Source organism: Pteropus vampyrus, unplaced genomic scaffold (assembly GCF_000151845.1).
Source record: "Pteropus vampyrus isolate Shadow unplaced genomic scaffold, Pvam_2.0 Scaffold461, whole genome shotgun sequence".
NCBI lineage: Eukaryota > Metazoa > Chordata > Mammalia > Chiroptera > Pteropodidae > Pteropus > Pteropus vampyrus.
The window spans coordinates 1,172,833-1,194,431 of NW_011889242.1; the positions used below are offsets into that span (position 1 = coordinate 1,172,833).

Genomic DNA, 21,599 nt, shown 5'->3' on the forward strand with positions numbered 1-21,599 from the left:
CTTGTGGTTACCTTCAGCCTAATGTGCCCTTGTGCAAGCTGGGGACCAGGGTACATCTGCAAATGCTTACTCACCCCGCACAGTTATACTTAAAGGTCCTGAGCTGTGGGGATTTGGCATGGCCCTGTAACTCTCACCTACCTGTCTTCCTGCTGCGTGGAGCCATGGGACAGGGACAAGCCAACTCCCTCTGGCCCTCGAATCCGGGATTTATTCCCACAGGGATGTCTTTTGCCCTGGCAGAAGCCTGCATAACCAGCCACAGCCAGGCCAGGACTTGGTGACAGAGGGAAGCCGGGCCCCTACTCCAGGGAGAAGTGTAGTGTCCCTTCCTTATAGCCCCCTGGACAGAGCTGTACTCCTCTTTCTCCACTTTTGAACTTGACTTAGCTCTTGAGCCATATTTTTAGAATAACAGGAAACCTGATTTCATCAGTTTGGGTAAACAGTCTTTCTTTGATTTAAACTCTCACTTCCATATTTCCCCTCCTCCTTTCCTTTCCCTTCTTGGTAGGAAGCAGCATGGGTATGTTAAGTTTTTGGTGGTATCTGTATTTTCCTGACTGGGCAGAGGTGTCTAGCCATGGTCACCAGTGTCACTGTTGCGTCCTAAGTTGGAGGCCACTGTCCTTCAGTGTCCACAGCCCCCTCTGCCCTTTGGCCATGAGGTCCCTCCTCCCAACTATAAGGACCTCCCTGGTGCCCTGGCCCCTCTCGGGGGCCACAATGCTTTCAGATATCCCAGTCTTGCTCTGCGGGTGGGGAAGAGCCACCCCACTGCCCCTCTGCTGCCCTCTTAGCCCTGGACCTCTGTGGGGGTTCACTGCTCCTTTCGGCTTCACTGGATGGTGAGGTCCATGTTTCTCCTACTTCCTGACCCCCCATAGTATCTGGAGTTTCTTTCCCATCACCCGCTTGCATCCGCCCACCCCCCATCCCACCCCTCCACCTCCACCGCCAAGCTCAGCCACCTCGAGTCTCCACTTTGGTCTCTTCCTCCTGCTGCCCAAGTCCCTCCCTCCATCTGAGCAGAACCACAGTCCAGACCCAGCCAAGCGTCTCTAGCTCTGTCCTCAGTGGGGCAAACTCTCCTTCACGTCATCCAGGTTCTGACTCTTGGAGCTCTAGAAGAAAAAAAAGGAGGGCTTTCCTTACCTTAAAAACCCAGTCTTGCAGTTAAAAAAAAAAATTTGGCTATAAAGACTGTGATATTTATTACAGATTTGAAAAGCACATTCAAGTGTGCATTTGGCTGAAACATCCACCCCGCCAAAGCTGAGGCCAGGAGAGGTAACGCGGTTTGTTATCTCAGCATTTTACTCTGCTGCACAGAGCTGTGCCCCTCTATGTGGTTTCAGCACATGGGCGGAATGCCCATTGCTGTTTATACTAGCACCTCACCATACCAGTTGATCCTCACCCCAACCCAGGCAGTGCCAAGAGCAGATAATCTTATTAACTCTGTTTTACCAGGAACAGCACAATTAGACAACTGGCCCAGGGTCGCACAGCTGCAGAGTTGCCAATGACCAGTCCTGAGTCCCAGACAGACTGGCACCTCCCCTCACCCTGGCACTACTCATCAGCAGCGTCCTCTGCCCAGAGATTATGTGGACACTGCCCCAAGACTCTCTCTGGCAAGAGGAAGTAGATGAGCAGGCAGGCTCGATAGTCTCCATTCTGGTGCAAGCTGAGCACTGGGCCCCCCACTTCTGCTTCCTTGAGAGGGGTCCAGGGCACCAAGCTGCTGTGAGGGCCCAGGGGATTGGGGCAGGGAGGAGATAGAGTGGACATATGCATCCTTCCTGCTGCCCCCGGCTAGGAGCCCAGGCTGAGTCAGAAGCCACTTTGTTCCCTACAGAGCCCCTGCTCTGCATCTGAGCCCATTCTCTGGAGTCTGTGCCCCATACCTGCCAGCCTTTGGCATCCCGGCCCCTCCCTTGAGCCTCCTCGGAGCTGCCAGTGACTCAAGTTGGGAAGTGTCTGCTCCTCAGCTCTGTGCTAACTTCCTATGGGTTCCAACCATTTTAAAACATGACCCACATCCTAAAGAAGTTTCAACATCAGTGATTTCCCATAACAGCAAAAGGCCAGTAATGCCTTTTGTGCCAGCAGCTTTCCATAATTTTTGTATGAATCATCTTGCACACGCTCTTTTTTTATACCTGGAGGAATAGGACTGTGAATCTTGGTAAGAGTTAGCCTAGGTATGGTCACACATCCCAGTCACCTGTGTTCTGTTGGCTAGGAGATACTGACTGGAAAATGTTAAAATAACACCAACAAATAAGAGAAACTTGCTGCAAACTCTCCTGGAGTGTTCCCTAAAAGGAGGAGGAGACAGCTGAGTTCATGCAGCAGACTCGGGTCTAATGTGGACTTTTTACAAAGATCAGTCTCAACCCCTTGACCTTTGGGTCGTTTTCACATGTCATTTTTGATAAGTCGTGGTTGCTTTGATCTCCTTTCCTTCCTAAGAGAGCAGGGACTGACTTTGTGCCCAGGAGATAGGATGAGGACTAAGTCTAAACTCCAGAAGTATTTCAGGAAAATGCCACAGGGCAGTACAGTATGTATGGTCAAGCCAGCAGAGTATCCGGAGAGACGGGAGAACCATAAGCCTCCTGGAAGAGGCAAGGCTTCCTGTTGGAACGGAATTCAAGGCAGTCTTGGGGGTGTGAGTAGAGAGGAGGCTGCCAGCCATTCAGACCCGGAGCCTGGCACATACAATAATAGCAGGAGTGCAGCTGGACCTGAGTAGGGAGCAGGAGAAATGGTTTCAGAGCAGAGAATATAAGACTTTAGATTTAGCCGAGAAGTTTTGACTTCATCCTCTAAGCTATAATTTGCTGTTGATCCCATTTGACATGATGTGAATCATCTTATAGGCAAATCGATTTGCCCTTGCTAGGAGGGTGCAGACCTGGGAGAGAGCATTGACGTGGATGGGGGGCTGGCTCTGGAGTATCCCAGGGTCACAGAGCACCAGCTTTCCCCTGAGCTAATAAACAAAGCCTTCACCAAAGGGTGGACCAGTCTGAGCTCCAGTCCTCCAGGTGCAAAGAAGGATAGTGATCTTTTACTCACTGGATCGAATTGAGGAGTAAATGAAGTAATGAGGGTAGAACACAAAGTATGGCGGATCCCGCCCCCACCTGGTGTTGGTTCCCTTCCCTTTGCATTGCTCTGTAGAACAGCGTCCACTGGTTTTGTGGCTCAGCCACAAGAGCCTTAGGCAACATTTATTTTGAGGGCCTAGCCGCCACCATTCTGCTGAATGCTTAGCTTGTGAGACAAGAATCCAAATAGGCCAGTAAGGAAGGGATTAGGCAGAGAAGCCTGTGTGAATGTCCACGCTTCAGGGACACACCGCTGCCCTTAAACCACGTGAAGCCTTGAACAAAATGGGAAGGTTGCAGGCATCTGAGTCCCTGACGTGGAGATGCTGTCTATCCTCTCTCTTTCTCGTAGCGGGCACAGTCCGAGTCCCTGAGCGACCTGACCTGCACCCTGGAAGAGGAGCAGCAAGATGAGAAGCCATTACCAGCAGTCAGCTCGGAAGATGAGCCCAGTGCTGGACAGCAGGACGGGGTCCTGGACCGAGGCCCTGAGCCTGGGAGACCGGCTACCATGCTGCCACCAGGGGGCGCCCATGCGAGACGGGCACGCCTGCAGCACTCCCCAGCGCTCAGAGCCAGTGTGGAGGAGGAGGGGGAGAGCTCCCCTGGGGACAATCCCTCAAGCCGCCCAGCCACCCCAGAGGTCATTGAGCCCAAGTCAGGCCCGGCCTCCTGCTTGGAGTCACCATTTGTGCCAGAAGGCTCCCCTGATCCCAACAGCGAAAACCAGAGGGAGGAGCTGTTCCTCACAAGCACATATCCCGCAGCCAGGGACACAGCTGAAGAGGTGGTCTGTGCTCCTGGAGATGATGAGAGTCGGTTATCTCCCCACATCCCTGAGGAAGACACGACACTTCCTGGGACCAGCCCTGCTACCCCCGTGGAGGTTCCTTCTGGGCCAGGCAGGCCAGACCGCAATGTGCAGGAGGCGGAGCTGATGCTGGTAGTGCCCCCTTTTGAGAGAGCAGGGACAGAGTGTTCTGAGGCCCCAGCCCCAAGCCCCCCAGTCCCCAAGAGCTGCTTAAAACATAAGGCCCAGGGGGCCAGCAGGAGCCTCAGCGTGTCCCTCACCCCACCCGCCTCAGAGTCACCTCCAGAGGAGCCCACTCTCTGTGCCCTGGACAAGGAAGCCACCCCCCTGGAATCCCCCAGAGCTGAACTGGCCAAGTCTCCACAAGGAGGACCCAAGAGGGTGGCACAAGAGCCGAAAATCAGGAGAGGAGGTGGGGAGCCTCAGAGCATGAAGAAGTTCTCGGTGTCCTCGGGCCGGGTATGGCCACACACAGGCCACAGAGAACATCTGGGGCACTCTGGCCCCGTGGGCCCCGCCACTGTCCCCTCCGCTGTCCGGCTGCCCCTACTGAGGAGCACCCTGGCCTGGAGGAGCGAGGCTGCTCTCGATGACCTCCAGGCACCTCCTGAGCCCCAGATTCAAAAATTGGGCCCTCAGGAGCCACCATCACCAGCTGAGTGCAGCTCCCAAGACACAGGAGACATGGTGGCCAGCCAGGCTGGGCTGGGCCAGAGCCCCCAGGATGTGGTGACCACGCCAGCCACAAGAGACCCCTGCCCCACTGCCCAGGAGCTGCCCGTGTGTGGGGACAGAAGCCCCTTCCCCATCAAGCTCCGGTCCACATCTCTCTCTCTCAAACACAGAGATGTGTCCTTGCCGGAAGTGAAAGGAATCAAGAGATACAGTGCTGAGGTCAGGCTGGAAAAGGGAGGCCTGACTCTGCTCTCAAAGGAGGACAAGAGTCACATGGGAACGGCCCCCCCTACTCGGGGGACCAGGTCCCCAAATGGCCAGGGAAAGGGGCGGGCTCGGCCATCAGAGCAGCTGGGGTCCAAGCCGCCCCTGCCCAGGAAGCCACTTCTGCAGAACTTCACTCTCCCATCCCCACCCGCATCACCTGATATTGGAGATGTCAGCCCTGGAGAGCTGGAAAAGCCTGCACTGCCCCCGGACCCCAGAAAGGAGAGAAGGTCGCCCCACAGGGGAACTGGTAAGATGGTGTTTGGGAAGGGATGGGACGAAGGGAGTCACGTCGGTGGGAATAGCCTGCTGGATGGCCACCGACTATGTAAATACTTCAAGTAAAAACCTTGTTGCAGGGGGATTGGAAGAAAATGTCTGAATTCCTTGAGATATTACTCATGGTTAGGGATGGAGAGTAGAGACGAGGAAGCAAATACCAGGATTTGTTGTCAGTTCAGAAAAGTCAGGAAATTGTCCACACTCTTTTGGTAGAGTATTATTCCCTGGAGGGGTGGGCCTCAGTGGGCCCCTCACATGCTGCTCCACTGTTTGCCTCTGGAGCTCTGCGAGGCCCAGGACCCAGGGACCTGCTGGCTTTTCTTGGAGGCATCTGGTTCCTCTATCAAATAAGGTCCTGACTTTCCCCACAAAGGAAGCATTTCCTCCAGTTTAATGAACAAGATTGTGCGGCCCACCGTCACGCAGGAAGCTCCCCATATATTGGAATCACAGTTTTTGTTAAGTGTGAGGGTGGGCATTATCTTTCTGTCCCAAAAGGGAGCAGTGTCAAGATTAGGGCGGAATGCAGGCATCTTCTAAAGCAACTGTCTTTTGAAATGAACATAGACAGAACCAATGACTCTTCTATGTCATTGACATTTGTCACTTTTTATTTACAGTGTTTCAGACAGAACAAGCACTGTTGCAAACAGGTGTTTGCAGTGGAGGTAGACAGTCCTTCAATGAAAGACAATTTCTTTCATTAATGGAGAGCAGTGTGCAACAAATGAAGTTTCCCCAAAGGAGTGATGTGCACAAGTGACGCGGCCCCTGGGGGGAGGTGTTCAAAGGCAAATTTTATTTAACAACAACTTCCAGGGTATTTTAAGTGACTACTCTAAGTCCAGGACTCCACTTAAGCACTGCATTGTGGGACAAAAAGGAAATAAAACCCAGATGTTCTCCTAGGGACCCCACACTCTAAAAGCAAGATGGGGGCACACTGAGAGGAAAAAACAAGTTCACACAAAACACCAGGAAGGCAGGTTCTGAGAAATTCTAATCTTTTCTGTCTCCTTCCTAGGAAGTTGGTAAAAGTGCTATTGTACAAAGCGCTTTGTCTAAGGTGATCCCGGCAGATGCAGGTGGTTCTAGGGAGAAGTGCCAGGAAAATGCCCCCACTTGTGGCCTTCCTGATCCGGGGCCCTGCTCAGCATTGATGTTTTGCTGCTGCTGCCCCTACCGTCAGTGAGGGATCTCTGGGGGAGGTTCAGGCTATAGCTGAGGGTCTTCTTTGCCAATTCCCAGCAAGGTCCTTGAAGCCATTGCAAAATGATTCAAAAAGATGCTGGTTGAAACAGCAAGGGGGATGGGGCTTGCTCTGGGCAGGTAAAACCCTGACATCAGCACCTTCCACCTTCCCTACCTGGAATTGAAAATGTCCCTCAGGGGCTCTCGGAATGATTGGAACATAACCACTTACGTAAACACAGGACACTCAGGTTCCCAGTGAGAGCCAGGAAGGAGGCTTCACAGAGCTGTGCTTCGAACGTTAATAATTCATGACTTCTTCAACCTGCGCCTGAGAGTTAGACTTTGTTCTCTGTCAGATGCCTGGAATGTGGTGTCATTAAAGACCTTCTGTTTTTTTTCTTTGATTTATAAAATACGATGTATTTATTCATTAACAGCTTGCTTAAATAGCAGAAGGGGATTCTCTTGTCCATCTGTGTTTATTAACATCGTCTATGGCGCAGATGAATGACGGATTCAGGTGAATTTCAGGGCAAAAGAATCTAGGTGACTACAGGGCATGGGTAGTGGTTTTTATTTGTGTGAAGAGAAGAGGAAAGAATATTTGAGGGACTAGTTCCAAGACAAGCTGTGGGGTCTAGGGGCTGCCTCATGCAGACCAGAGCCTGATCTCAGGGTCCGTGCTGCTGGACCCATCAGTGAAGCAGCCTCTACACCTTTCCCAGACCCTGCATCTATCTGCGGTTTGATTCATTGTCATTACTCTGCTGTCATCCACGTTGCTCCCAAGTTATAGCAGCTGAAGGGATTTCAATTCATATAAAATATACAGATCATGAAAGTTTTAGTAACAGCATTACTCAGTTTTCTAGAAAAGGCCTGATTATTGCTGTTTATTATCTTGTGGTTGTAGGCACTTTACCCAGAGCTCCAAGATGGGCTGCCATCACCCCTGTTCCCCTTCCAGGGCTACAAATCATAAAGTCAGGTTAGTGAGGTATCCCAGATGGGCCTGAGGTTCTGCCTTGGGGCTTCAAGCTGCCTTATCTCCAGCACCCCTATTTATTTCCCCTTTTCTTCCCCACACCCTGTAATCGTCTTTGGAAGTGTGGAGAAATCCTTCCGCAAGGGAGTGGGGTGGATTGGATGGTTGTTGCAATAAACAGAAGAGCCAGCTTGCCAAGTGGGCTGGGCCTCACAGGGCCACCTCGGGGTGGGTACTACAGGCTCAGTGCCCTATCTGTGCTCATCAACTACAGGACACTCCTCAATCTGCTGATATGCCATTCAGCCGGTGAATGGCTTTGGGTTATCAGACTTGTCATGTGTGCAGGATGTTACCCACCCTTCTGTTGGGCCAGTCCAGCCCAGAGTCTAAGTTACAGCCTCCTGCACTCAGGATTAGAATCAGAACAAAGCAGTTGGAGATTCTCATGTAGAAAAATGGTAAAGTACAGAAAGTATATAGAAAACAACAGTCACCTACGAGTCCACTCAAGAGATGTTATTCCTGTTGACCTTTCCTTAGAGTCCTTTCTCTCTGTGAGTGCATGTCATTTATTTTCTACATAGTTGTGGTCACGTGTTGGATATTTTGGACAGTAGCTGGACAAATCGCAACCCTCACCTGGAGCCTCGTTTGATAAGCAGCCTCAGTCTCCAATCCAAGCTCATTCTCTCCAGGATGGGCCAGTGACAGACACAGTGACACACCCAGGTCTCCAACCCTCTTTTTCTGGGCTCTAGGGCTCACTTATTCATTCTTTCTATAAATATTTCACGTATTCCTGCCATGAGCACAGTTCTGCGCTGGCCCCAAAGGGTAGTCAGGGAAAGCAAGAGGGCCTCACCCTCAGGGAGCTTATGAGCCTGAGAAGCAGGTGGCAGCTGGATATCAGAGGGGAGTGTGGATAGATGCCCATCTTGTCTTTGGCTGTCAGGGAAAATGAACTCAAAGACACTGTCACATGATGACACAGTTATTTCAACATATTCAGATTCATTTGAGTAGAATACGAAGGGATGGTTTTGGTATCATGCTGAAAATATACTCCTTTGTCTTGAGTTCTTAAAGAAAACCAACTTTGTTCACACCTACCTTTCTTCCTCCCACAGCCACTTCCTGAGTGAGCGTGTCAACACTCTGGCTTCCGTTCCCTGCCTTCCCCGTGCCCCTCAAACTGCGTGTGCCTTCCCCGTGCCCCTGATGTCCCCTCATCATCCCCATACAGGACAGGACATGCATTCTCACCTGTCACCTGATGGTCTCTGTTCCCTTGACTCCCTCGTCCATGGCTGCTCACCCCTAATATTCTGTGGGCAGCCCTAACTTGACATCTCCATGATTGTGATTCACGTTATTGATACCTCACCCACCCCAGGCCAGTGTCCTTCTCAGTGCCCCTATCTGTCCAGATACACCAGCCAGAGGTCTTAGAGACATTACAATAGTTTACTATGGAAAAACTGAAAGGGCAGGAATCATAGGGAAAATCGCCTTGTGGTCCTACTGCGTAAAGAACATGTAAAAAGGGACTTGTGCTTCTGACGGAGGTGGAGTAAATACGTTCCACTCCCCTCCTTTTAAAGCCTGGACCAAACGCAGAGGGCGTATGTTGGCAGACTCTGGGAGGCAGCCAAGAGCAGGGAGACCAGGGTGTGGAGAAGACCACGCTTGTCCATTACTCTTCTATGTAGTCACACCATCATTTCTCTAGAAGTGATGCTTAACAGTGGGTTTTCTGTCTCGCAGGGCACGTGCAGTTTTAATTGAATAGATGGCTGACTTCAAATGACCCTCCATGAAGATGGGGCCGGCTCACACCTCTTTCTTTAAGCAGGGTAGAGACTAATTTCTCCACCCTGGCATTAGTACCAGGTGTTGTCAGTCTATTTAAATTTTTCCCCCTAGTCTGATGGATGAGAAAATGTCAGCAAGTCCTGGTCATCCTAATATGAAGTGTCTTTGTCCTCCCCAACCCTGCCCCCAGGTCAGCCTCATCACCTTTAATCTGACACCAGCAGCCCGCCTCCCTGAACTCTCTCCGTCTCACCTACTCTTCCCAAGTTTTTAACTCTGTTAAAAACTCTCAGAGCCTTTTTGTTACATATGTAAAATAAAATTCAGGGTAAGGTATTCAAGGCTTTTTAAATTTTGGCCAAAGTCGGTGTTTCTGCCTTCCTGAGTTCCTCCACCATGCCTAACCCCCTCTGACATCGCCAGCCCCACCTCTGCCACCAACTCCCCCTCAGGACGCTGTACACACCCCTGCTCACTTTGAGTATGCTTCACCTCCCCCTTGAACTTGACCTTGAGCTCCCTGAGAACAACAGGGGTTTGTTTTTTCTGGCAGCACCTGTGCATGGGGGATCCTGTCCTGCAGTGGGGGGACCTGGGCTTTATTCTCATGACCAGGTACAGGGACCTGGGAAGGAAGCGAGCAAGGCAGGAGTCTGAGTGGTGAGACGGAAGATGCTGAGTTTAGACACTTTACTCCAAGGTCCACTTGCCAGGGGCTATGGGATCCAGAGCTGGTGTGTTTCTTAAACTTTGAGTTTTAATTTCCTCTTTGTAAAATGAGGTTGTTAGTAATACTTAGGGCAGCAAAAGCATTTTAACTCCAAAATGTGATACAGCTTCATACAGTCCAGTCCCATTTTCCTGAGATGTACCAAACTGCACTCCCCTGGGCCACATCGGACAGTCTGCGGAGGTGGCGTCCCCCTGTCCTGGTTCTGCCAAAGGTGCCAGTGTGTAGATATTAGCCCCCAGGGTGAGTGTGTGTGCAGAATCCTGGCAGCGGGGGGTGGGGGGTGGCGTGTCATGAACCACCACTGGCACCCTGAGAAGGTACATGGATCCTGAGTGGGGAGAGGAAGAAAGGGGGTTTGCAGAAGGCTTTCTTCGAGACACAGCTGCAGTCCTGTGAGCCCCCAGCCCAGTGGGGTGAGTCCAGGGACCCTCCCTCATCCAGTGCACAGGGGCCCTTCCCTGGCACTTCTTGGAGAGTTGGACAGGTATGCCCTGCAGCTGGGAGGCCTGTGCTGGACTCTCACCCACCTACTGTGCTCCCAGGACCCTGCCTCATGGAGAGGGCAGAGGGACATGGAGGAGCAGGAGCTGGGAAGAAACCGAGCCAAAGCCAGAGAGGACTGGCAGTGGAGGAGAACCCAGCTGAGTGGGTTCTAGACTGGCGCAGCTGACGGGACAGAGCCCACCGACACAGTGGCAGGTGCCAGAGGAGAGCCCTGCCTGTCCTCCCCACCACCCCTCCTTCCTGGACCCTCGCCTGGGGAGAGGAGCCCCCACGCCAGCTCAGACACCCTGTACTCAGGGAACAGGAGACTTAACACTGACTCAGTCCTGAGGCTACGCCCTGTCCTGGAGTGACCACAGTGACTACTGGGACCTGAGGGTGACCAGGAAGGTACTGAGAATGCTCCAATTCCCATCTCAGGCAGGGGAACTGCAGGGGTCAAGCCATGCTCTGGTCTGTCTGGAACCTGTTGGCCCAGCGTTCAGGTTCCTGCGAGAGTGCAGCCCACCTCCTAGGTGTGCATGGGCGGTGCCACTTGCCATCCATCAGCTGCACTGGTGTCACTTCAGAGGGCATGTCAGCCCTTTCTCCAAGGCAGCCATGAACCTCCTGTGGGCACTGAAGCCCTCTGTGCACTTCCCCCAGGGCTGGGTGCAACAGGGAGAAAGTGGGTTGGCAGAGGGAAGGCCATGTCTTCATGACATAAGTGCATGAGCATCCCAGGCAGAGGCCCCTCTGAGGGGGGCTGAGGAAAAAAGGTACCAGAAAGCCTGAGAGAGGAGGCCAGAGACGGGGACCGTGTGGGTACCAGCAGGGGCAGCCCAGGGGGTGGCATCCAGATACAAGACAGTGGGCACTGGTGACCTCCTGGTTCTCTAGGCACTTTGTGTCAGCCAGAAAGGGGACACCATGGGCCAGAAGCTTGGAGCAGCATCCAAATCAGTGCCTCCCAATGCTGGCTGCAAATCAGAGTCATCGCACCAGATTCTGGTTGATTTGTCTGGCGTGAGCCCAAGACAAGGGGAGTGCCAGAGGCTGCCCAGGTGATTCCAGTGTGTGGCCAGCACTGAGGATGCTTGTTCTAGGGTGGCGCTTCTCAGACTTACAGGTGCCTGTGAATCTTGTTAAAATGGAGATTCTGATGCAATGGATCCAGATGAGTGGATCTCAGACTGCCCTCTGAGCAACACGGACCCAGGACTGCGCTTTCCGACACAGAATCACTGGCTGCACGTGGCTGTTTCAATGTAAACTTAAATTTAAATTAAATTTTAACATTCAGTCCCTCAGTCACACTGGCTGCATTTCCAGAGCTCAGTGGTGGCGTGTCATTGCCGAAGGTTCTCCTGACTGACGCTGATCTGGATAACGCCCTGACTCAGTGCCATCATTAGCAGTTCTCATCTCTCCAAGACCCTATGAGGGTTGGAGTCTTCCCAAAAAGCCCTCAGCGTCAGAGCACTGTCATGCTTTGTCCTGCTTGTCCGTGCGTCAGTCTCCCTCACGATGCCAGCTTCCCATAGGCAGCGTCTGCCGTGGATTTACTCGCCACTCGTGTACACTCAGTGAGTGGGTAGACACTGCAACCATAGCTAATGTATATGTAGCACTACTTAGTGTCAAGTGTCACATCAGACGCTTTACAGTTCAGTCTCCAAGAGCAGTCCTATTTCATAGGAAGGAGAGCTGAAGAAAGTGCTCAAAGGCATGAGGGGAGTAAACTGAGAAAAGCCACATCAACTCCCACGCCCGTCACTGTTGGTCTGTACAGCCGTGGTTCTCGACAAACGAGGTGAGGGAGACACTGCCAGCATCTCAGGGGAAAAGGTTAAACCCTACAACACACAGGACAGCCCCTTCAGCAGAGGATCCTCCAGGCATAAACCTCAGTAGGCCTGAGGTTGACTATGTCTGCCACTCGATAATGAGTGACAACGGGGAGGGAGTGGTGTATAGGAAAGATGTGGAGTCCCATCCCTAATATGAAATGGTGTGTGATATGTAGTGGTTGAAGATGGAGATCAGAAAACGTGTGTTCTGATGCCCTTTGTCACTTGTTGGCCGTGTAACCCTGAGCAGGTCCCATACGCCATGGGACTCTCTTCCCATCTCTGAATGGGGATGGAAAATGTTTTTATATTACAAGGACAGTTGCGTGGGTCATTGTGAACATGATACTGCTCTGAAAGTCAGGACCGGATGAACCTTAGCTGTTAGCATTTCTTTGGTTGGGAGAAATTTCCCTGACCATCTAGGAGTGGGGCGGGGAGCGGAGCGAGGGGAGCAGGGTGTAACAGAGGATGGAAATCCATGTCTGTGGCCAGAGCCATCCCTCAGACTCATGATTTGTTCTCAGGCGGCCACTCAAGACAGCTCTTGCAGAATCCAGCTGTTTCTGGAGACCCACGGAGACCAAGGCGGGGTGTTTGTGTACATGTTGAATTGTAAGAGGGCGCCACGTAATATAATAGTTTTACTCCCTCTTCTCCTTTGTCCACTGTAGCTCACAATTATTTTCAAATAACAGTGCCTTTTCACCCCCACATCCTTATAAGATCCCATTATCTCACCAGTGGAGACCTGCTGTCTCTGTGCTCAGAGATGGACTTCTGTCATTGCCTTCTGGCCAGAGGCTGTTTTAATCACACTGACAGTGGCGGCTGAGCAAATGGACTTTCAATCCAAGCTCCTCCATCACAACTCTGTGCCCTTGAGCCTGTCACTGGCTCCCTGGGTCTCCACTATGAGACTGGGGGTTGGGCTGGGCAACTCCAGGATGTCTGCCAGCCTTGACAGGCTGAGGGCTGAGCTCAGCACTGAAATCAAATAACGAGTCAAAGCATCTGACCCGTGGGCACCCCAATAAACGTGCCTGCACGTGACCAGATCCTCAGCCCCATGCATCCAAATCTGTATGTTATTCACATGGTGATTTTTCTTTATAAATGCTTTTTCACAAATTCTGCGTATGAGCCCTGAAGCAGTTAGAGTTGGTGCTGTAACAACAAAGGCAACTCCATTTGGGAAAAGACTCACATAAGTTCCTAGTATGGAGGCCCGCACAAACCTTCACCCCGGGACAAGGACTGTCCACTCTCCCCTGAGGAATGTGCTCTGTTATCAGCCCCTGGTAAATGCTGACACCGGGAAACCTCACTCCATCCGCCCTTTCACCAGGACTGGGCCAGTTATAAAACCATGACCCGCTGGTGGTTATCATTGTCTTAAACTGACTGTCCTTTGCATGGCTGAGCAAGCAAGATGCTTCATAGAGAGTCCATGACACAAGGAAGAGGGCACAGGCCTGGCTCTCACCTGCTGTGATATGAACATTGACGTGTGGGTTTGAAGGTTGAGTGTGAGTGTCCCCTAGGCACCAGGCCCCGGGGGTGGATGCTGAGACCACAGGGAGGCACGTGTTTCTAATCTAACACACTCTCCAGCGTGCCACAAGTCCTTCTGCAAGAGCAACTGGGAGTAGAGGGGCCCAGAGCCCACGTCGAGATAGCCAGAGCCCTCTAGAAGGGTGCGTGGGGGGGCCCTGGGCACCGGTCTTGTTCTGTTTTTTTGATCTGTGTGTTCAGTGTGTGAAAATCCATTGAGCCGCACACACGATCTATGCCCTTCTCTGCAGTGTATCATTCTTCAATAAAACAAACAAACAAACAAAACAAAAAACCAAACTCCCCTAAGGGTCTCAGGACTCACTGAGTGCTTGGATGGCAACAGGGAGAAGAGTTTAGCTCCCTGGCCATGCAGAGAAATGAAGCAAGTCTGTGCCTCAGAGCTGTGTCCATACTGTGGATAGTCAAGGCTGCTGCCAGAGGGTATGAGGGTACTCCCAAGGTTGTCTTCCCCTTGATGGTAGACCCCTTTGGTCCCTTTACTTCTCCTGGCCCTCAGATGCACCCTGGGGTCCTGGGCCCCCTTGCCTTTCCTGTTGCTTCCCCAACCTTACCCACCTAGTCTCCTCTTCCTCTCATTCTCTAAAGGTTCCTCTGGGTCCATTTCCTCCCCCACATAAGACCTCACGAATCAGCAGGGGCAGAGAGCCCGCTTCTCTAAACACAGACTCACTTTACAGCCCATGTCTCAGAGCCTCTTTCTCAGCCACCAGGGCCAAACCGTCCCTCCTCCTTCTCCCAACTCTAAAGCCAACAGGCACTGCTGGGGTCTCTTCTTCACTCAGCTCCTCTGAAACCCACCTTCTCTGACCTTCAGTTCTCTCACAACCTTCAAACCCACACATCAATGCTCATATCACAGCAGGTTAGAGCCAGGCCTGTGCCCTCTTCCTTGTGTCATGGACTCTCTATGAAGCATCTTGCTTGCTCAGCCATGCAAAGGACAGTCAGTTTAAGACAATGATAACCACCAGCGGGTCATGGTTTTATAACTGGCCCAGTCCTGGTGAAAGGGCGGATGGAGTGAGGTTTCCCAGTGTCAGCATTTACCAGGGGCTGATAGCAGAGCACATACTGTTGGTTCTCATCACTTGCTGTAGTCATGCTCTGCAATGCCGCCACAAACACTGACTGAGCAGACACTGAACCATTGCTGCTGGAGAAGCACAGGGTGCAGTTCTTGCAAGCCTCTGGTCACATTTTCATCAGCTGATAGATAACATCACCTGACTGTACTGCACATGTCTGCAAATGACCGAGAAGCCAGAACTATCGATTTAGGGGTTCCAAAGACATTTTAGCAAGCAGGCAAATTCTCAAATACAGAATTCACAAACAATGAAGACCAACTGCTTGTTGAATGAGTAAAGGAGCGAATGGTGATGAGTTTAATTTGGAGCTGGAACCAGGACACAGCCCCTTCACGTATCATTACAAACAGGAGCTCGCTCTGTGAAAAGTCAGCACTTAACTTGCCGAGGTACTGTGGTGACATCACATGGCCTGGCATTAGACAGAACTGAGTAAGAGAGGCTACAGTTTCTGCCAGCATGTGTTGATCAGGAGCTATCTGTGTAAACCAAGACTGACAATAGATCAATAAATACTTTAAAAAAAAAACCCACAACTTTCATTCAGGAAATATGACATAAACGCTCAGCATGGGTGAGGCCTCCAACCCCCACCCCAACTATCCCCTTGGGTGTCTGTCTACACACCTCATTGGCTCTGTGTAAACCAGGGCAGAAGACCTGGATGGGAGACAGAGACAGAGAGTCTCTGTTGTAGAATCCCCAAGGGACCTTTCTGGCTTCAGCTGTTTGTGACAAGTGTGGGTGATGCTCCCACTTTTGGTCAGAAATCTTGGATAAGCACACTCAGGCCTCTCCTTCCCCTGAGAATGTCTTCAGGGGCTGGAATAAGCTGCTGAAATGTGTTTTTAGGATGACAGCATGACAGAAATAGATTTGGAGAACTGGGCCAAAGTATTAATGCAGTGCTGCTGGCCGTGGACCTATGGGGACTTTTTCTCCTATATGTGTCTTTCTGTCCCCTGAATTTTATAAATAAGGGAGTCATTTCATGAAAGGAGAAAGATTCATAATATTTCCTCCTCAAAAATGGTAGCATATACCAAATTTTTTTAAGAGGCATGAGAATCCTGCTGCCCTGCTGTATGTTAGCTTAGGGCAGAGTATCTGCTTTATGTTCTCAACCAAAGGGCAAGAAACCACGGTAGTTGACACTGCACAACTTGTGCCTCTCACTCAGAAGACCCTGTTCTTGACAACTGCCAACTTCTAGACTCATAGCTGTGTCTTGCCTGTAGACCACTGTAGAGTACCACCCTCATCCCATTCGCCTGTTACTACAGGAGTTTTTGTGAATGCAAGAAGTAGTACATTAAGGTTGAATTTTAATAGGCACACACACACACACACACACACACACACACAAACCACCACCAATCAGTAAGTCAAAATGAAGCAATAAGAGGCATCTCTCACAGAGGGGGGTTGAGTATCTCTAGAAATGGCTTCATATAAAGATTTTCTGAATGGCTAATTTTAGGCCTTCCTGAATACAAATGACTTGGTTAAAATTGCATTTTGAGGCAGAAAGAGGAGAACAAGGAAGTGTTTTCAACTTCTTAATCTAAGGCCACATCTACATTATCCTGGAATTAATGACCTCTTAAACATGTTTAATTTCAGAAGCTATTTTATGATGGAAACTTGACTTTGAACTTTTTGAAGGAAGAATTTGTTTATTTTTTCACCTGAGTGTTTAACACAATTCTTACCCATAGGAAACAGTGAATGGATGGATGGGTAGGTGCATGGGCGGGCGAATGGATGGATGGATGAATGGACAGACGGACAGATAGATGGGTAGATAGGCGGGAGTAGAAAGGCTGGGCTCTGGCTAAGAATAGAAAGTAGGGCTGGATTATACATTTGGAAGCAATCTGAGTCAATGTGAGTGTTGAAATCAGGAGCAGGACAGAGAACATTTAGAAAAGAAGAGATAAAGGCTGAAGGTTGGGAACAAGGAGCAATTCCCAGGTTTAGGAGGAAGAACTGAGCAAAGATCTGGAGAGGGAACACCCAGGGGGACAGGCCTCCTAAGACAGGTTATGTGGCCCTATCAGAGCTGGAAGGAGTAAAGCAAGTTGAGAACGGGGAAAGACATCGGGGTTTATGGTGGGCCAGATAGGGCAGTATTCGTGTCGTGGCGGCATCAGAACTACCTGAGGAAACACAGGCCAAGGCCACAGGAATTGAGGGTGGAGGGGAACAGAGGACCGGAGCTTCAAGGGATGGCGAGGCTCAGAGGAGACATTTTTCCTTGAGCTATGGGAAAGCCAAGCATTTTGCAAAGCAGCAAGAATGTCAGTGGCCACGGAGAGCCTGAAGAGGCAGGAAGGGCCAGGGATGAGTCAAAGAGGTGGCCAGGACTCCCAAGGGACAGTGGAGTGAAGGCCTCAAGAGAAGAGCAAGAACCAGTCCCAGCTGCCCCAGCCAAGAGAGGTCAGTGTGCAAAACCCAAGGCCCTTCTCAACTCTGACAAAGAGTGAGGTTCACAGGGCAATGGGCAGTGGCTCCTGTCCCTTGTCCCACCTTGGCGACCAGGAGACCGAGATAAAAGAACTCCAGGTTGAACTGGAGGCGAAAACAAGAGCAAATAGTATAATATCTTATACACATTAGAGCAAGGAATAGCATACGTCAACCACAAAGAATGATGTCGCTAAGTCATCTTGACATCTGCTGTGACACAGGCACTCCCTTCTCCCTCAACTCCTGTGGCCTCGGCCTGTGACCCCTCAGCTAATTCTGACACCACCACAACACGAGGTACACAGTGTGGGAGGGAAACGAGAGAGGGTCAGGGATCGGGCCTATAGAGATGAACTCTGTCTTTGTGAAGTGGAGGCAAACATTCAGAGGGGCGGCTGGAGGAGACATTTGGATCTAGTGTGCTTTTGAGAGAAAGTACTTCAAACCTGTGAGAAGCCACTTATTTCATCTGGTTAAAAAACGTAAGCTCGCTTCTTTTTTCTGTTGACGGTTCTGAATTCTCATCATAGCAAATATGAAAATACAGAAGAGTTGAAAAGTAAGGGATTGGGGATGAACCACAGTTTTACCACTTAAAGAAAAGCACAGTGATTACGGAAGGAAATTCAACAAAACGTTATGGTTCTAAAGGCACCATTTCTCTTTTCTCTAGAACATTCGGGAAAACACCTGTGGCTAGTTTGGCTAGTTTCCACAAAGGAAAGGGGTGCTTACAATTTTCAAAAGAGAATAATAATGTGTTTACAACTTCTAAACAAATCAGGAATTTGGCAGTACGTACTGGTCCATTCTTTTATCTCATCTTAGAAAGTACCCTATAGGAGGAAGTTGGCTCTAAAATGTGTGGATTGTTCTGACAGCCTTGTGTCTCCACTTACAGAGAAGTGTCTGCCTCCCTCAGCAACAGGGCCTGGAGCCGAGGGCCAGCCTGGGCCACCCTGGATCACCATCACTCGGCAGAAGCTGCGGGGGGCCCTGGAGCAGCCACCTGACCGGGAGGACAAGCCTGGAGCCCAGACACTGAAGTCTGAAACTGGGAAACAAGCCAGGGCGCCTGAGAGAGCCCAGGTGGTTATGGCAAACATTCCCTGTCTCTGTAGATACATGAGAGAACAGTCGGCAGGGCTGAGGACTAGGACTTTTTGAGGACAGTGCATGTTGCACCATCATGGTCACTGCAGAGCTGGTGGCCTGGGATGGTGGCTGCTGTCTGCCCTTGGCATGTGCCGGGCTGTCAGGGAAGCTGGTGGACCAGTTAGGCGTGGAGACAGCTCTCTGCCCCGTGCCTCCTAGGCAATGCAGCATCTGGAGAAATGGAACAGGGTTAAAATAACTTCTAGGTTGGACACGGGCAGCCATGCTTGTTACGTGGTGATGGACCAGCCCTGCTTTTGCTGCTGTGCTGGCGTCCTGCCGGGGTTCCTTACTCTCCACCAAGGGCTGCAGGGCTGGAACCTGGGGTTCCATTTTGTACTCTGCACCAAAAACAACTGTCTCAAACCCAAACAACTGTCATTAGGGGCAGACCAACACTTGTGGTGTTTATGTTCCCGACAGCTGCCACATTGAGTCCATAGCGTGTTACAGCCATGTAGGGAGGTGAGCCTGAGCCCACAGTGGGACCTGCCCTTCATGTTCGCACACACCTCAGTCGTCTCCATGTCTGAAGACCTGCATGCAGGCTTAGGGAGTTGATGAAACAAATAGTAGCCAGTGGTCTGGTTTGGGGCATCCGTGAGCGTGCCAAGTGTCATAAAAAAATCTCAAATCTATTTCCAAACATGATTGATTCTGACTTTCAAGTGGACTCCCTGCTGTCCAGCATCTGGGTCTGAGGCCAGGGGTGGGGACAGGGCTGAAGCCAGGACGCCTGTGTGTGCCCACGAGAAGGCCCTTGCTACCTGAATTCCTGAAGGACAGCTCCCCTGGGGAGGCACCAGCAGCACGGTCCCTGTTGGCAGACAGACCTCGTGGCTTATTGCTTCAGATTCTGTTTGTTGTCATCTGAATCTCGGGTGACCAGACAGCGTGTATCTTTCTTGTGTCCTAATAGGAGCCTATGAAGCAAGCCGACTTTGTCCGCAGCAAGTCTTTCCTGATGGCCCCGGCTAAGCCCACCATGATCAGAAGGCACGGGACAAAGCCCCGCCTCCAGGAGGGACTGCAAAGAGGGATCTCCTTGTCCCACCAGAACTTGGGTATGAAACCAGCAGTTGGTCCCAAATACTCTATGAAATACGTTTCCATAATGGGTCTTGCAAGTTTGGTTTGGTTTTCTTTTCATTCTTTTTTTTTTTTTTCTGCATAACTTGCCCAATCGATTTTTTAAAACAGCTTTTATTGAAATATCATTTCCAGGCCATAAAACTCACCCGTTTTAAGTATACAATTCGGTGAGTACTGATTGACAATGAATATATATTTATGGAGTTGTACAGCCATCACAATCCAATTTTAGAACCTTTCCTTTACCCTTAAAAAGCAACTTCACGCCCATTTACAGTCACTCATTATTCCCCACCCCAGCTCTAGGCAACCACAAATCTACTTTGTCTTCCTATATTTACCTTTTGTATACATTTCTTATAATTGGAATCATAAAATATATGTCTGTTAGTGTCTGGCTTCTTTCACTGAGTACGTTTTTAGATTCTGTCATTGTATGTGTCAGTATTTTTAAATTTTTTAATTGTGGTAAAATACGCATAACAAACTTTCCACCTTAACCATTTTTAAGTGTGCAGTGCAGTAGTGTTAAGAAAGTCCACGCTTGTACAACCAGTCTTCAGAGTTCTGCAGTTTTATTCTGGAAGTTTCTCTCTCCTGACTGCACTGCTGGCACTGTTTGAGACTGCATGTCAGTCTTTTTTATCACATAAGTTATTCTGTACCTAAATCTTCTCTACGTTTTTGCACGTTAAGGATTTTATGTTGGAGGCCACGGTTAAGAGACCTTGATGCATATTTTAAAAGAAATACAAGAGGCTTAAGTGAAAATCCAAACTCGTCGCTCAGATTTTTGTTTATTTTGTCCTCTTTCCAGCAGCTCAGTCTGCAGTGATGACGGAGAAAGAATTGCATCAGCTGAAGAGAGCCAGTTATGCCAGCTCAGATCAGCCATCCTGGATGGAACTTGCCAGAAAGAAATCTCAAGCTTGGAGTGACATGCCCCAAATTATAAAATAGGTTGACAGTGTGCTGATAAAAAATGTCCACCACCTTGTTGGGTCACTTAGTGAAAAATGGTCACTAAAAGCAAACAAACTGTGAAACTCTAGAGTGATTTTATCATCAGGTTATGAGAGGGCGAGCTCAGAGAGGAAGGAATCAGGTAAACAAGGAAGACAGACACACACAGCCACAGTCCTGGGCCAGAGGTGCCCGTAAACACCACCATTAAAAAGGGCGGGGAATGAAGCCCTGCGCCCAAAGGTATGAATGTGAGTCTTTCAGAATTCCTTTGATCAAAGGAGGTTGGATAAGGCAGAAAATGGAAATGAAAGGTGGACGTATAACTAGGCCGTGGCTGCAAGGTCCAGGAGAATGTGGGTTCATGTCCCCACTTGAGATCAACTTGTGTCTCTAGTCGCGCTGTCTTTCCTGTGGACCCTGCTTTCTCCTCTCATGTTTACTACTGGGCATGACATTTATGGTAAATGGGGATGCTGTTTCCAAGAGCAGCTATAAAACAGTTTTCTGTGAAGGAGTGGAAAGAACACAGCAGTGTGCATCGTTCATAGACTGTTTCCAAAAATAATTTTTAAACTTTTCCACTAGGCGTCTGTGTCCTTAACCATTGCACAATGCATTGCCTGTTCAATAAAAGGTTTCAAACATGCTTCTGTCATATGTGTAAATGTTATTTCTACTAATATTTAGAGCACAGCTTCCAGCACTGAGTTAAACACAAAGTATGGATTACTGGACATCTCATTTAAAACCTCGATTGGATTGATTTTGGAGTTCGGGTTTTTCTTAGGTTCCCCTCGCACCCAATAAAATTTTGGTGTTTATTTTTGGCAATCAAAAAATAATGTAGGGGGTTTTTCTCTCCTCATCTATCTGGTACAATACATTAGAAATATGAAGTTTCCCAAAATGTTGCAATTCTTTAGCATCTATTTAATCTAATCTGCACATTCATATTGAAACTAGGTTTGCAGTGTGTTAGCCAGGATGACCCATGAATGCAGAGTGTAGAGAAGCCAGCAGAGGCAGAGCATATATTT

General features: G+C 49.9%; 1 protein-coding gene across 1 annotated transcript in view; it reads left to right on the forward strand.

Moving 5' to 3' along the window:
- KIAA1211L (KIAA1211 like) overlaps window positions 1–20,556 on the forward strand; it is a 40,876-nt gene extending 20,320 nt beyond the window's left edge. The window contains exons 6-9 of the mRNA XM_011382023.1: window positions 3,472–5,122; window positions 18,251–18,438; window positions 19,424–19,568; window positions 20,417–20,556. Of these exons, the coding sequence (XP_011380325.1) occupies window positions 3,472–5,122; window positions 18,251–18,438; window positions 19,424–19,568; window positions 20,417–20,556 (2,124 nt within the window). The remainder of the gene's footprint in view (window positions 1–3,471; window positions 5,123–18,250; window positions 18,439–19,423; window positions 19,569–20,416) is intronic.
- Window positions 20,557–21,599: the final 1,043 nt, after the last annotated feature.